Below are 16,305 nucleotides of genomic sequence, written 5' to 3'. Positions count from 1 at the left end.
TACACAAGTTTTATCTCTTTATTACATGTAACACATTCTCGTTGATACTTTGATGTACGGAAAGACATCCTCAGAATCCCCCCTTCCCAGCCCGTTCCCATGCAAGGCTACAGTGGAAGTCCCCGCCCCGTTCACAACAGGTGATGATCATCGCGCAGCTGGGTATTCCGCCGATTCACGGAGTGTGCGGGTTTCGATCGGATCTCGTGGGATGGGAGGGGGCTTTGATCATCTCGGGGGTCCTTTGAGGAGGGAAGCTTCCTATTGTATGGGGAGGGGCAAGAGATTGGTATCGGCAGAGCTAGGTGTCGGCCTGGGAACGGGGAAGACAAACGGGCACACGGGGAAAAGGGGTTTGCATCAAAAGGGCCGGAGGTCATGACGGGGAAGCAGGGAGGTGTCGCGCTGGGAACAGGATGAGGGCCTGGGGCAGAGCAGCGCAGAAGAGGGGTTTATGACTCAAGGCAGGTGCAAGCAGGGGGTTGCCAGCGAAGTTAGGAGAGAGAGAGAGAGACGCGCTGGCTCTCGGCGAGAGCAGGGAAGCCATGGTGTCCAAAATGGCGGCTGTTTTACGCGCACAAAAGGTTTAAGGAGAGCAAGAGGGCGCCGATAATGTTGACGGTTTTCGGCCTAACTTTTAACAGTTGCGCAAACAACAGGGAAGACATTTGCTTCCAATGTGTAAAGTGCGCTTACCATAGGCTCCAAATTCAGAAACAGCTGTGGGATGGCGTGCCCAACATGCTAAAGCCATAATCATTTCAGTGAATGAAGTATCCAGAACAATGCCATTAACAACCCAAGTGGGTGTGAACAAAACTTGACTGCACTCAAGCCTAGTCTGGACATGCATGATCATTAATAAATAACCAATTGTATTGTTTACTTAATTTGGCATATATATAACTATATCTAAACCTAAAACAACGGAGTGTAGGTATGCAGTCTATTTAAATAAATGTGAAAAAATACTAGCTGCAGCGTTTTCTTTTGCTTGCAACAAACATAAATGTGGATAAATACAGATAAAATGACAAAAAAATAAATATGGATAAATACAGACGGAAATGTTAAAAAAATAAATACCATAAAACCGGGAGCCCTAACCTAGCTATAATGCGTGACTTTCCATTTCAGTGCAGTGATGCGGACCACCACACTGACATGAGACAGTGTCAAACCTGATGACTGTGGCTTTATCTACCACTGAATGTTTACTGAATTTTGTTTATGGTAGAAAGCTCATGCAATTGATGTAACTAGGGCTTTGTGAATTAATGGTTTCCCTTTTACATCTTTGCTATTCATCTTGTACCCAACCTTTTAACTTGTTTTGAAAAAGAAAAAGATTAAATATTCTTTGTTTATACACACCTGCTCCTTAATCTTTGTTTGCTCTCTCTCCTCACTGATTACTTATGAGTAACAGCGCTAGAACATATATCATCTCTATGGTTGCATAAATAGCATTACTGGGCCTAAATTACTAAACCCACACGATTTCATCTTATAAGTGATCAAAAATCCCTATGTTCATTAAAATCCCTTGAAGGTACTCTTACCCTACTACACCTGATGCGTGACATTTGGCAGGACTGCCCGCCTGGGAGTCTCCAGCCTGAATTGGGTCTATTGGCATGTATGATATGGAAACAAAAATGCTTTAGCACTGTTTAAATATAGCTTTTCAACATGCTGCACAACAGCCACAGTGCTCTACAACAGTGGTTCCCAAACTTTTGACTCCTGAGGACCCCCACTGAATCACTACTGGAAGCCGGGGACCCCCAAGCAATTTGCACAATTTAAATTTATTTTTAAAAACGTCTTTTGAAGCAGAGGCAATTTCAGGAGGGGGACAGCCTGAATTGGGTCTAGTGGCATGGGCATGTATGCATACAGCAGTGTATTATTTAGTTGTACAAGTCTCCTGCTCTCAATCATAGCAGCACCTCTACATTCTCATTCCAGAGCCTCGGAGTAGTGACCCTTCCTTACAGAAACAGGTTGAATGACTGTGAATTATTATCATGTTTACCTATTCACAGTTTCAGAAGGTCTAAAATATTATACAATTATGAAGCATTTTAAAATAAAGATATGCCCCAAGGAGCAACGGATATTGTGAAAATTCTAACAAGATAGTGCACAAAAGCGACGAGTCCAGTGTACAGAGCAAATTCAAGGTCTATATTAGGAGTTCATCATGGGAGTGCAAGAGATGGCAGGAAGGTATCTGCACAGGAGGCATATTGTTTCAGCGAGATCATGGAACAATGCAATGCCAAATACCATAAACCCCTGTTAGACATAATCTTTAGTCACAGACAGCAGAACAACATTTTACCACCAAGGGGTGAGCAGTGCAGTTAAGGCATATTTCAGAGAGGCCTCATGTGGCACCTGACATGACTCTCTCCTTTTAGGATGCCCACTGCCCCTGTCCCTTGCTAACAACAAACCGCAAAGGCTACACCGAATAAGAACTTGATATGTCTGAGTATGAAAGCTTGACAGCACACATAATTCACCCAAAGTCTTGTGGAAAGTGAGCAATCAGACAGTAACGCGAACATCCTACTGCTGATCCTGGCTGCATCTATTTTTACCTGCCTGCCGAGTAATGGTAACCTATGCACATGTACCTTTCAACTAATTCACTTCTGTTGGTGGAAGCTTGCACTGCATGTGTGCGCGCGGAGGAAGTTTGCTCGCAAGCTGCCTGTGATTTATTATCTAAAAAGAACAATTGATGGACAGAATGCAGAACAATGTCATACATTCACCCCAGTACAGAGATCTGGGCCTAAATCAATGTGATTTATTATCTGTTCTGTGTGTGAGTGAAAGGAGAGTTTGGGGAGCTTGTGGTGTCCACAATCCTAACTGCTGTTTGCTATGTCAGTGCTTCTCAAACATGACATAAATGAGAGAAGAGGCAGAGCTTCCTCGCTTGAGGTTGGCATTGGTAAATCTCTGCAAAACTTTTCACTGGGATCCGCAGGAATAACATTTATTTTTCAAACATTGTCTATAACCATATGCTGCTAATGCGCACCATATATGTATTTCAATTCACTCACTAAACGTACCTGGTGTGAGATCTGAACAATTCACAAGAAGCTGGCTTTCTCTGCCCTATTATTGGTAATGTGTAAATGTATATATGCTGCCAGACAGGATAGATTTAGACTAGAAGCATACATGCCAACATTTTTCGAAGAGGAAAATTGAAGATTTCATAGAAATAATCGGGAGAGTGTATCACCCTGTTGACTTCTATTCAAGCAGAGGCAAATTCAGAAGAGAGACAGTCAAAAAAGAAAGCCATTTATGGGTTCGAAAATCGGGAGTCTCCCATCGGATTCGGGTCCATTGTATGTAGCAGCACACTTGTGGACGATTATCCTGGAACCCGGGAGTTCCGCAGCTGACTTCAGGACTATGGCACGAGATCAGAATATAGTCTTGTGATCACACCGGTATGACTGGACGGCCAATGTTGGTATGATGCTGGGGGCCCATGGGCGCTGTTTAGTTTGTTCCTAGGGACATGGTGAAATGCAGAAGCTGTTTTTTTTTCTGCTTCACGATGCAATACATGGGAGTGATTTACTTCCCGTGCATTGCCACTGGAATCGTTTGCCTTTGCAGTGCCCCTCCTAATGCCTTTGCCCCTCCCCGCCCCTTTCAAGAACCCCCTGGCATGCATTACTATGGTGGGGGACTTGGGTGCCACCGCGGAGTTTAATACTGGGATCGTTATGCACAGCGCATAATTACAGGCCTCAGCCTCACGCAGCATTCCATGTTATTGCATTGTGCCAAATGATGCAATTTCCAAATGACATCCACTCTAGATATTAGCAGGCCTAGTAGTGATTCGCATTTTGTGGTGTTATAAAACTCCAGCATTTTGGGAAACTCCAGCATTTTGGGAAGTTAACTTGTTCCTGGCTCATGTTAGCGTCTTGGAGGTGATGTATGCACTATTTCTATAGTGCAAAATCAAAGAGCAGGCGCCGCAACCTTTTTAAAATGCTTGACTGCCATTTTATATCTGTTTAAAGATGATTAGTCGACTGACCAAGGTCTGATGGCTTGCAGACTAAGGCAATCGGGAGGTCAGAGGTCCGAATCCCAGCTCCTCACTTTGTTTCTGAACAGATGAAGAATTATCGAGGGGCTTTATGTAACAGGTAATGTCGCCTCTCGACAGCACTTTGTGGTAAGTGCCGGCTGATCTAAGCAACTATGTTACATGAGGCTGACAAAAAAAGGAAAGATGTTTTTAAAGCATACGCACGCTATTACTGTAAATGCGTAGGTACACTTGTAAAACACTCACATGCAGAGGGAGAAGAGCCCTCCCTTCGCCGCCCCTGCGCCAACATTCCCAGCTCATGTGTGCTGGGAGGTTGCATGGGTGTTTAGTTTTTTACTACGACGGCAGACACCCGAGTCCTGCGGACCCCCTGGGAATGTCTCACGGACCCCTGGGGGTCCGCGGACCACAGTTTGGGAAACGCTGCTCTACAACATAGTTTAACGACATTGGCTAAGCCAATAGCTCTGGCTAAACACTTCTAAGGTTCCAAAGTCGAGACCGATTGGCTACGCCAAGGCTTGTTTATTTTTCTTTCCTAAATCTGTATGGCTGAAACCATAGACGACAATGCAGCATAATTCGAATGGCTGAATAACTGCTCTTCAAACTAGTCCTGGGGGATTCGTCAATTTTGCGTGTAAACAAAGAGGTTTATCATGTTTCAGATCAGAGAAGTCGGTTCATCATTGTGCATAGGTAAAACGAACCACCATCTTGGAAAACCTCATTCGCAGTGAGTCAACAAGATGTAATATTTGAAAAAAATGCAAGTAGTAAATTTTAAAATAATCTTTGCATTACGTGCTCAAATTCCACAATCTATTGAAAGTAAAATATTTATAAAAATATTCATTAGTACGAACTACAGACTTGTAAAATATGTGCTATATTTTATCTTACCACGTCCATTTAAAAATGTTCCAGTTACGTTCGGAAACATGCTGTATTAAAAAAAAGACAACTAAAGTTCCGATAAAGAACGATAACAATAAACCGAGATTTGCCGTCGTCCTACTTCTATTTCGGTCAGCAGCTTTACCCTCCCTCCTGAGTGACGGCTCGGAGCAGTGATAAGCGCTGTAGCTTCATTTTTGGAATCTACTCAGGAGAAACGCATTCAGCCGGAAACATGTCTACCTCGATCCGCGACATAGTGCCTGAGAATTTTGCTTATGTAATTCTTACGTTTTGTTATAGCCAGATTATGTTGTTTTACCTGTCAAGTAAGGTAATGCAGGGAAGGAAGAAATACGATGTCAAGGTAGGTGCTGCGTGTTTATTTGAAAATGAATGGTTAAGGTCTGTTTTGTCCTGTTTTTCACTCAGAAAGTTTTAACATATATTGTAAGTGGGATGTTATGTGGGAATGTTTTACTTTTAAAATCTACTACACATTTTGTATTAGACTAATTTTATTTGTTGTTTATGTATCTATCTGTAAATCGTTATTTACAAAAATGCTTAGATTACACCAAACAGTATTTAGGATTAGCATTGGTGACACAAAACCAAGTGTTCATTTGTACACCTGTGACGTCTACCCATGCCCGATAGAAACCCATATCTGAACTTTGAATAACTTGTACGCACACAGCCGACTACTCTTGTGTTTCAGCCAATAATAGCTGGAGTTGTTAGGCGACCTGTTTTAATACTTCAGGAAATGTAACCAGTAAAATGGATCTATGTTTAATTGCTTCAAGCTGCGCTTAAAGTCGATGCGCTTAAAGTCGATGTGGATGTACATTGAAAGCTTGAAAAAGGGACACTGATCAAAAATATGGGTACATGTAATGATGTAAACTATATTTATCTGTATGCTTATCTAGTTTTGTTATTATATACCTTTATTGCACGTGAAAAAGTTAGTATCTACTTTTATGCAACACACAATCCCGTGGAAGTTGACACTCGCCTGCGTCACTTAGGCACCCTATTCACAACGGTGTGTATAATCACTCGTGTATATTTTCTATTGTACCTAGGTGGAACTCTACACTTTTTTGCTATTTACTGTTTTTGACTATAGATGTACACCTAGGTATAGACTTGTATCTCCCCACCCTCTCCGGCCAAGGGTTGGAGACAACTAAGAACAAATTTAAAAGTGTAAAGTTACTGCTAGTAACTTTTCAAACATGAGTGAACATCTGTCTCCCTATGGGAAAGTATAGGTGAAATTAGTAAAGTGTTAAAAAATAATAATAATAATGTAACTTAAAGTAATTATTTAACCGAGACCTAATACTTTACAGCAAATTACCTTTTAAACATTTGTGTTTAGTGCAGTGTATTTTTTTTAATTTCTTTATAAAAGTTTAATGATTCCTGGAATAAATAAACTAACTTTTAAAATAGAATATTTTATTATTAATTTTCTATATGATTTAGCATAAAAAGATACGTATATTTAAAAAGCGATATAACGTAATTCTTGTAATATTATTTCCTATGAAGTATTATTTGAATTCCCTGTCTCCTTTATTAGGTCGAGCTGGAATAAGCATGCGAAGCATGCTGTCCAAGCTCGACAACTAATGTTACTGAATTCTGGGAATGTGAGACACTAGTCGGCCACGCACTTTTTCAGCCTCGGATTTGTCCTTGTGAGCGCGCTTTGGCTGCTGGCTGCTTGTTGTGTGGGCGCGCTTTTGCTTTCCGTTAGGCCACAATTCCCTTGCAATGCGCGCTTCATCGTGATCCTCCCGCGCCATGGTCTGCCAGGGCAACAGCACGTACGTAGCCCCCCCCCCTCCAGCCCCCTTTTAAACTTACCGGGCCAATCTCGGGGGACTCCGCTCTCAGCACGCGCAGGCACCGGGCATGTGCCTCGTACCCCCTCCGCAGAGTTCACGCTGCGGCTCTTGCCAGCTCCTTTCCCGGGGCTCCCTCTTGGTCAAGGGAGCCTCGCAACAGTTGCGCAGACTCCTGCTGGCGGCCCCGGAGCTCTCCACCGCTCACAGGAGCCCCGGGCCGCGAGACGCATTCACTCCGCCTGCCTCCTTTTCCTGTCCGGACGTGCCCCCGGCCCCGTCACAGGCGACCTTGCCTGACTTCCGGGGCGGCCGCGGCGGGATTCCGGGGGCATTTTCTGCCACACAAACCTTGTTAACTTTCCCGGACAGTATTTTAGTGGCTGTCCGTGTGCCTTCAGCAGCATGACGGCGTTTCTGGAAAATCCCGACCAATTGTTTCAAAATGTTTGAGTGCTATATTTAGTCGTGCAAATTTAGTGAAAACAAACCACTGAGACGCTGTGTGGCTGCCCTCATAGTTACGGCTTTTTAATGTTGACTTAAATTCCCAGTTACCAACCTCCCCTAATGGTAAAATGGCTGCTGCTGTTTAGTGGTTATGTTGAGGAACATTGTGAGGCCGCAGGTTCTGTCATCTGGACTGTGTCCTCAGATCCAGAATCTCAAACGCGATTCATTACCGTGTACGACTACAGAGTATATTTTGTGTAATCAATTCGACCGTAGGTGCATACAATAACAGGCACTGAGTCCCAATGATTTCCTGGAGCACCACATAATTTCAGCCTTCTTTAGAGCACAATATCACAAAAAAGGCTTTGAATACAATTCTACTCAATTAGGGCATTTGATCACAACTGAAACAGACAAAGAATAAAACTTCACTTACTGCCATAGGAGCAAAGTTTAAATGTGTGCTCCTCCCCTGTAAGTAAGGGCTACTTGTCATGACTATGACATACCTTGGCACAGTTACTAAAGTACCATAGGCCTCTGCTTTGCTTTACTCCCCAGGCCTGTTGCAGCAAATACCCTCCATAACAAGCACTGGCAACGTACACAGGTCTGCATTTGCAGCATTAGTACATTAGAGTGAGACACCCGGGAGGGAGAGGACAGAAAGGGCTGTAGTTATGACCACAACAGCACTATCCTTGCTTGCTACCAACAACCATTGCCATAGCCAATAGGACTCGCATTAGGAAAGTGTAAGCTATTGGCTTTGTGAATAACAATGCTATTAATTTATATATTTTCATAGCCAACACATATTTAAAAATTTTCATTTACAATACCAATAGCTCACACTTTCCTAATGTGAGACCTATTGCATTGCAAAGGCTTGTTTTCTATGAGGGTGTGCTGCAGTACATGTGAATGGTTGTATGTGATTCAAAACTTACTCCAAAGCTAGTCTGGAGTACCTTTACACCTGTTTTGTGTTCTTTCAGTCGGTATTAAAAATGGCAGTGTAGTTTGTGAATAGCTACTATGCTCCTTACTTTTTCGTGTGTTTGTATTAACATGACCCTCTCTAAATCAATCATTACATTTCCTTAAACCCCTTCCGTTTAAGGGTAGCTGTTTCCCATTTTACTGCCACTCAACTTGGTCGCTCCTACATTCACACCTAAATCCCATACTTAAATGAGTCGGGATACATGGTGCATTTGCAGAGACCTCTACATAAAAAAGATAGGAGAGGCAGTGGTCTCCATCTGTAAGTTAGTGAACACTATTTTGTAGTATGCAAGTAGAAAAACAGCAGTACAACATCGCATTTTACAGAATGCATTTGTGAAAAGTGCCCTAAATGTTTCGGCGCATTCTGATTGCTGGGCAGTGAGTTAAAGGTTGAGGATGCCTTGTAGGTTTACCTAAAAAAATACAAGCTTGAACTATCTGTACTTTTTGTTTCTGCATTTTAAATGAGGATGGTACCCCATTATTACAGCATCTATTGACTAGACAACTCCTCACCAAGCACATTATTAGAAATGTGGTGCCACTGAATATAAGGGCAGAAAATTACAGATGAAGTACCCCATGCTCAACTTGTTAATGAAACAAAATAATTGTATGCTCTTGTAAATTGAGCTGTTCTTGTATTTTTATTTAGGGATGTTTGCACTGTTGATTGAACTAATATGTTGATTCTTCTTACTAACTATGCGTTGTTGCCAATTTTGAATGAGGTTTGCGTCTGCATCCTTCACGCAGAACATGCACAGTGGTAAAACCGTTTTTGTTACCCCTTAAAAAGTAACACTCAGAAACTGAGAATATGTAGACAAAGCTATATCGTCCACGGACCCCAATCCGCACCTCCATATCCCCGTGGTTTCGTATTCTACCCCTTTCATTGCAGGTGGAACATGTGATTGGGGTCTCTTTTACATATGTGCAACCTTTTGGTTGTCTTGCCTTTCAGAGAATGTTTTTGTCTACCCGCTCTCTTGACAGGTACTGAAATCCTACTTTTCAAAACGCCTCCCAGAACCAGTTATGACTGTCGAGAATTGATTCTTTGCCTGTAGATCACAACTTTTGCCATTACTGTTCATAGTAAATCTTCCCTCTTACATTCTTTCCACTGGCTTATTCTTTTAAAGGGCATTTAACCCCTTGCCTGATCATGACTGAACCACGCCGTCATGAGCCACGGGTCCCATGTGCTCATGATGGCGTGGTTCCGTCATGAACAGCCCGCCCCGCCGACGCGGCACTGATTCCCCGCCTGTGCGGGCGAATTAGTGAGCAGGCGGGGCTGTGACAGAAACACGCCGTCATGAGCACACGCCGTCCGTGGCTTTTGACGGCGTTGTTCCGTCACTAGTGTGGGAGCGCCGCGCTCGCCCCCCACCCCCCTCAGCGCCGTGGCGGAATTTGTGCCGTGGCCAAGGGGTTAAAAACATTGGTTACATATTTGAAATAATTTTACATCTTTATCCATAATATTATTGTTAGAACTGTGGCACCCTTATGATCCTTGAAGGACTGAAAGTCACATTTTGGAAAAGTTGCACACATTGATATATTTGAGTGTAACCAAGATGATTATTGGTAAGACTTGTTACTTGAAGAACCACAACACTACAAGATGGTGAAAGAAACAAATGTATAAACAAGCACTGGCAAAGCCAGTAGGTCTGGCTTGCACGTTGATACCTTATTAAACATTAACAAAGGCTTTCTGCAGTAAATAAACAAACAAAAAAAACGATACTGTACTATATGCAATGCATCTAATTGGAAACCTAATGTGATGTGTGATGACTCCGTGTACTTCTGAGGTGTAAAAAAGTTCCTTATATTTTGCAAGCACTCAATAGTAGGTTGAATAATACACCGAACAGCCAATAGCATGAGGTGAGAGACTAATACTCCTTTGGTTGGGACTAAAGCCCACTTTTTGTATATTTTAAAGCATCTGTAACAATAGGTATGTAGACAGCTGTGCTGTCAGGCCAGACATAAAAATTATTATTGTGTCCAGTGTTGTTACTGGCAGGAAGAACAACTATTTGAGTGAGAAAAAAAAATTCTTCTCTGATCTTACACATCAACACCAATTGTGTGATTTTGTGCACAGGAATGTTGGGAATGATGATTTCTTTGAAAATCTATGCTTAACAAGACTGCAGTCAGAATACTGGAGCCTTGCTGCTAATCCAGATTTAACAAGTATTTACAGCAAAGAGCGCCAGCTAACAAGATTTTAAGTATTACATTTTTTTTATTAGTTTACAAACCTATGCATCCCACTTTTAGATGGTGGTGTTTTTACTTTTATTACTTGCATACTTTTGAAGACTGTTGTATGTTTGCAAGAAAAAAAAACACGCACGTGAATAGGCCAGGCCTATTGGCTGTGTCACTGCTTGTTGGATTTTAAATCGGTTTGAGGCAGCACAGTGGTTGAACGAGAAAAACTCTGGTACGTATCAATGGAGAAGACAGCACATCTCTCTATTCAGCATTGTGTGGTATACTTCCGAAAGCATAACCTCATAAAGTACGTCAGAATAGAGGAAAATAGTAACTTTCTCACTAAAACAGTTTTCCCATTGTAGGATTCCTTCTAAAACGCCGCCATACCACTTGAATTGAGGCTGAAAAAGTCAATATGTCAGTGTATGGAGATGCTTGATAGTACGATATACACATAAGGAGTGGCCTGGCATGAGCACGTCCATGCTAGGGACTGTATTGGCTTGTGTGGTACTTAATCTTTATTTTAATGAATCTGTTACTAGGCAAGTAAATTAATAATTTGCAGCAAGTTGGTAATTTCAACTTCAATTGTTCCTCTCCACTTGACCTTCCAAGGGTCATGTTAAAATAAATAAATAAATACGGCAGGTCCAAAGAAGAACAAATGTAACTTTTATCCTGGGAATTTTTTACTTCAGATTCCCTCTCTTATGGTGCTCTTGCAGCACTTTTCCTTATGGGAGATGCTGAAGAACGCATCTACAACACTGGAGTGTCAGGTGATCTAATGTAAAGTAAAGTAGGTACACTTATGGAGCACACTGCTCCAAAGGTCGTCTCCATTTTGCTACTCCCTATACATAGTTGGGGGGTGTTGTAGCAATGAGTCACTGGCCCCACCCCCTGCTTACATCATGTCAGATACTTTTAATATTAGATGGCCAAAGTTACCAATGGTAGAGGACCACGTACAGACAGAACTTAGAATAAAGGAGGGCTAAGGGAAAATGGTTGTCGGTGAATAGAAGCATTTCCCACCAACTCTCAAGCTGGAATATTTCGCTCCCGAACGTTTTTCAAAGGGAGGTTGAATGGAGTGTGTGGCAAATAATGTACCATGAGATTATCAGTTTAAAGTACGCCGAAGCAGAGGTGAGGAAGGCGCCTGCCTTCGCCTTGTACAGTCTTGAGTAAAGTATTTAACATATGAAGGTTTCACCATTTTTGGTAAATTATATTTCCCCCGATTTTGTTATTGGGTTGATTCTTTTAAATTTTATTTTTAGCACGTAGTGGAACTTCGTACTGCACATTCACAGGAATGACTTGTAGACTCGTAACGAAAACCGGCTTCTAGGGTGCGGTTCAAATGCCTTATAACGATGACTTGCATTTTTCAGGTAACCATGTTTCACAGATGGAAAATAAGATATCAAGTAACCTTTGTCCCAGGCTTCAAAGGTTTATTTTCCACACAAAACCTTTGTGTCGGTTCCAAACCGCCATGTAAAAAGCATTCGATCGAAACCAAAGAGAGATTGTAAATGTGGGGGCAAAAAATGTATTTGAAATCTGTAAATAAATTTCTTGTTTACTGGCATTGAGACACACTTCTAAAATACAGCCTCGAGGTGTGGTGTCGTTTAAGCCGTAAAACTATTAATTCAAAAACCTTGTTTTTAAAGTAGATTTATGTAGCTAAAGCCTACATATGCTTAATTGCATCCCTACATATGCTTAATTGCATCGGGGTTGGAATAACAATGTTTTAGTGCTTATTTTATGCACTTTGTAGAATTTTTAAAATAGTTACTTTTATTTCCAAATATAGCTGGACTAAAAATCTGATATTCGTACATTGGAGCTATAAAGTTATTCACTGTTACTTGTTACCATACCCAATTTTGCAGAAACGGTGTAAGAATCTGCTCATACACGAAGGAAGCTTACAAGGGTATGTCTTTCATTTTACACTCACTCGACAACTGCAAGTAAATATTGTCACTAAATGGCTGGACTAAGGTCCAGCACGATTCTTCTCACTATTTTTGCATTATTTCTTTATGGTTCTCTGCTCTGTATTTTTTTAACTACATAGAGTACTATGGAAGTACAGACACCACTATTTATTTTGGTCTTTCGCGCTGCTGAAGTACTTTTAATGAGGGGACTAGAATTCCCCCCTTACTCAAAGTAAACCCTTTAGTGTTAGTCATTCAAAAAACACCGGATCTAAATGAATGCCGCAACATCTGTGATTCTGGGCAAATCACTTACTCTCCCTGTGCCTAACAAAAATGTGTCCTCATGTACGCAACTGGTGCTAGTGCACAGCGCTGTGATACCTGATACATTCGGGTCAAGTTTGCGTTATATAAATGTAGGCAGACAATGGTAGGAAGAGGGACTGTAATCTGCCGTTCCTAAATGGATAGTAAAGCGTGGTACTCAATATCTACCTTTTCTTTATGTCTTGGTCATGCATGTCCTTTGATCAATCTATTAATTGGAGTACTTGATATCACTTACAGGCTGCAGATTTTTATGAGTCTGGATCACTTGCTTCTTTGACTTTCATTTTGGGATCTACTACCACCACACCCTATTCCTACCAGAGACAATGAGGTAACAGTGTTCCAGAAGTTCCTCATTCAAAACTTCTTTGAATTCTTACCTGTAGAATCGCAGCTACCTAGGGGACAAAGGCCAAATCTGGCTCGCAGGTAACAAATATATATATAAGCCAAAGGTATAGACTCTCCCAGTTGGCTGACCATGCAAGTCATTACAACAACTTGTTTTAGGGAAGCGCTGGAGTTTGGAATAGTTTAAATTATTATTCGAACTCCAGTCGGTGTATCAGTAGGGAAGATGCTGAACTTAAAATCCACCACCACATTCCCTAAATGACTTGCATTGTAATGGAACTTATAGTAACGTCGCAGTCGTGGTACGGGCTTAGTTGTAAAGGCACTACAATGTAATTCCTGAGTTGTAATAAATGTTTCCCAGTGTGAAAGCACCAAACAACTTTCTCAATGCAGATACTTAGAGCATGGGATGCAAACTGTTGCACCACTAACCAGTCCACGCCACAACTGATGATCATGTTTCCAGTTAGGGGTCCTCTATGCAGGCTAACCTAGCTCCTGAGTTGACAGTTACGTTTACGCTTTCTGCTGTTCAGTTCTCAGGGTACCAAAAATAAAGCATTTTAGTTTAAATTCTCCTACTGCCCCTACTCCGGAACATAGCATGAGGTATCCTAAAATATAACAAGCATTTACAATGCAATAGGTCTCGCAGTTGTTAGAGTTTGAGCTATTGACATTGTAAATGGCAATGTCTTTTATTTATGTGTTGGTTTTTAAAACATAAATAAAAGGCATTGTCATTTACAATGCCAATAGGTTAAACTCTCGCAAATGCGAGACCTATTGCATTGCAAATGCTTTTTTTTATGTAGTTGTCTGTGAAGTTCCACTTGCAAGTCATGGAGCACGCCCAGGTCAAGCAGAATCTGTGGTGTTTCTAGACAACTGAAACAGCCAATTGTTTTATGGCCATTTCTTGCAGGGGCTTCACAAAAAACAACCACGAGGACTGACAGGGGAGACCCCTCAGCAATCCTGCATATTAACGTTTTAGGAGAAAAGATAGTTGCAAAAAAATACTAGGCATGACCGTCTGGACAAGATTGGACAAAACCAAAGAAAAACAGCAGTCTTTTCCACGTTTGGGGTGTCTTTAAAGCCCTAGCCTAGCAACTTTTTAACTGCACTCTGCATCTGCACTCTAAATCTGCACTCTGCACTCTGAATCTTGAATCTGCACGCTGCACTCACACTCTGCACTCTGAATCTGCACGCTGCACTCACACTCTGAATCTGCACGCTGCACTCACACTCTGAATCTGCACTCTGAATCTGCACTCTGAATCTGCACTCTGAATCTGCACTCTGAATCTGCACTCTGAATCTGCACTCTGAATCTGCACTCTGAATCTGCACTCTGAATCTGCACTCTGAATCTGCACTCACAATCTGCACTCACACTCTGCACTCACAATCTGCACTCTGAATCTGCACCCTGAATCTGCACGCTGCACTCACACTCTGAATCTGCACGCTGCACTCACACTCTGAATCTGCACTCTGAATCTGCACTCTGAATCTGCACTCTGAATCTGCACTCTGAATCTGCACTCTGAATCTGCACTCTGAATCTGCACTCTGAATCTGCACTCACAATCTGCACTCACACTCTGCACTCACAATCTGCACTCTGAATCTGCACCCTGAATCTGCACCCTGAATCTGCACCCTGAATCTGCACCCTGAATCTGCACCCTGAATCTGCACCCTGAACCTGCACCCTGAACCTGCACCCTGAACCTGCACCCTGAACCTGCACCCTGAACCTGCACCCTGAACCTGCACCCTGAACCTGCACCCTGAACCTGCACCCTGAACCTGCACCCTGAACCTGCACCCTGAACCTGCACCCTGAATCTGCACCCTGAATCTGCACCCTGAATCTGCACTCACACTCTGCACTCACACTCTGCACTCACACTCTGCACTCACACTCTGCACTCACACTCTGCACTCACACTCTGCACTCACACTCTGCACTCACACTCTGCACTCACACTCTGCACTCACACTCTGAATCTGCACTCACACTCTGAATCTGCACTCTGAATCTGCACTCACACTCTGAATCTGCACTCACACTCTGAATCTGCACTCACACTCTGAATCTGCACTCACACTCTGAATCTGCACTCACACTCTGAATCTGCACTCTGAATCTGCACTCTGAATCTGCACTCTGAATCTGCACTCTGCACTCACACTCTGCACTCACACTCTGCACTCACACTCTGCACTCACACTCTGCACTCACACTCTGAATCTGCACTCTGAATCTGCACTCTGCACTCTGCACTCTGAATCTGCACTCTGCACTCTGCACTCTGAATCTGCACTCTGAATCTGCACTCTGAATCTGCACTCTGAATCTGCACTCTGAATCTGCACTCTGAATCTGCACTCTGAATCTGCACTCTGAATCTGCACTCTGAATCTGCACTCTGCACTCTGAATCTGCACTCTGCACTCTGAATCTGCACTCTGAATCTGCACTCTGAATCTGCACTCTGAATCTGCACTCTGAATCTGCACTCTGCACTCTGCACTCTCAATCTGCACTCTGAAACTGCACTCGCACTCTGCACTCTGCACTCTCAATCTGCACTCTGAAACTGCACTCTGAAACTGCACTCTGAATCTGCACTCTGAATCTGCACTCTGCACTCTCAATCTGCACTCTGAAACTGCACTCTGTAAGTGTGCTTACCCCTCTTCTAGTGCACTTCCTCAGAGGTAAGAAGCACTATATACATTCAGCTACAATACAATACACGCCTTTCGTGAAATTATTTTCTTCCTTTGGTTGTCTGCCCTGGAATATATATATATATATATATATATATATATATATATATATATATACTACGTGTAGAAAACAACAAAAAAAGCTTAACACAAAAAAGAGACAGGACGCTTTATTACAGTTTTATAAACATCAACTTTATCGACTGTTAACACCTCTCTTGGATCCGAAAAACCCAAACAGGAAATCACGATGATCATCACAAAATATGTAATTGCGCAGACAAAGCTTGAGAATACTTTCATCGTTAATAGCCCATAGCCAACAGCA

The 16,305-nt window shown here is 42.3% G+C and overlaps 1 protein-coding gene across 1 annotated transcript in view; it reads left to right on the top strand.

Annotated features, from left to right (window-relative positions):
• Positions 1-5,145: 5,145 nt before the first annotated feature.
• The window catches only part of LOC144823846 (glutathione S-transferase 3, mitochondrial-like), a 71,831-nt gene continuing 60,671 nt past the window's right edge, over positions 5,146-16,305 (top strand). The window contains exon 1 of the mRNA XM_078682717.1: positions 5,146-5,369. Within this exon, the coding sequence (XP_078538843.1) occupies positions 5,238-5,369 (132 nt within the window). The 5' untranslated portion in view covers positions 5,146-5,237. The remainder of the gene's footprint in view (positions 5,370-16,305) is intronic.

Source organism: Lissotriton helveticus, chromosome 3_1 (assembly GCF_964261635.1).
Source record: "Lissotriton helveticus chromosome 3_1, aLisHel1.1, whole genome shotgun sequence".
Classification (NCBI taxonomy): domain Eukaryota; kingdom Metazoa; phylum Chordata; class Amphibia; order Caudata; family Salamandridae; genus Lissotriton; species Lissotriton helveticus.
This window is presented reverse-complemented; position numbering and strand designations above follow the sequence as displayed.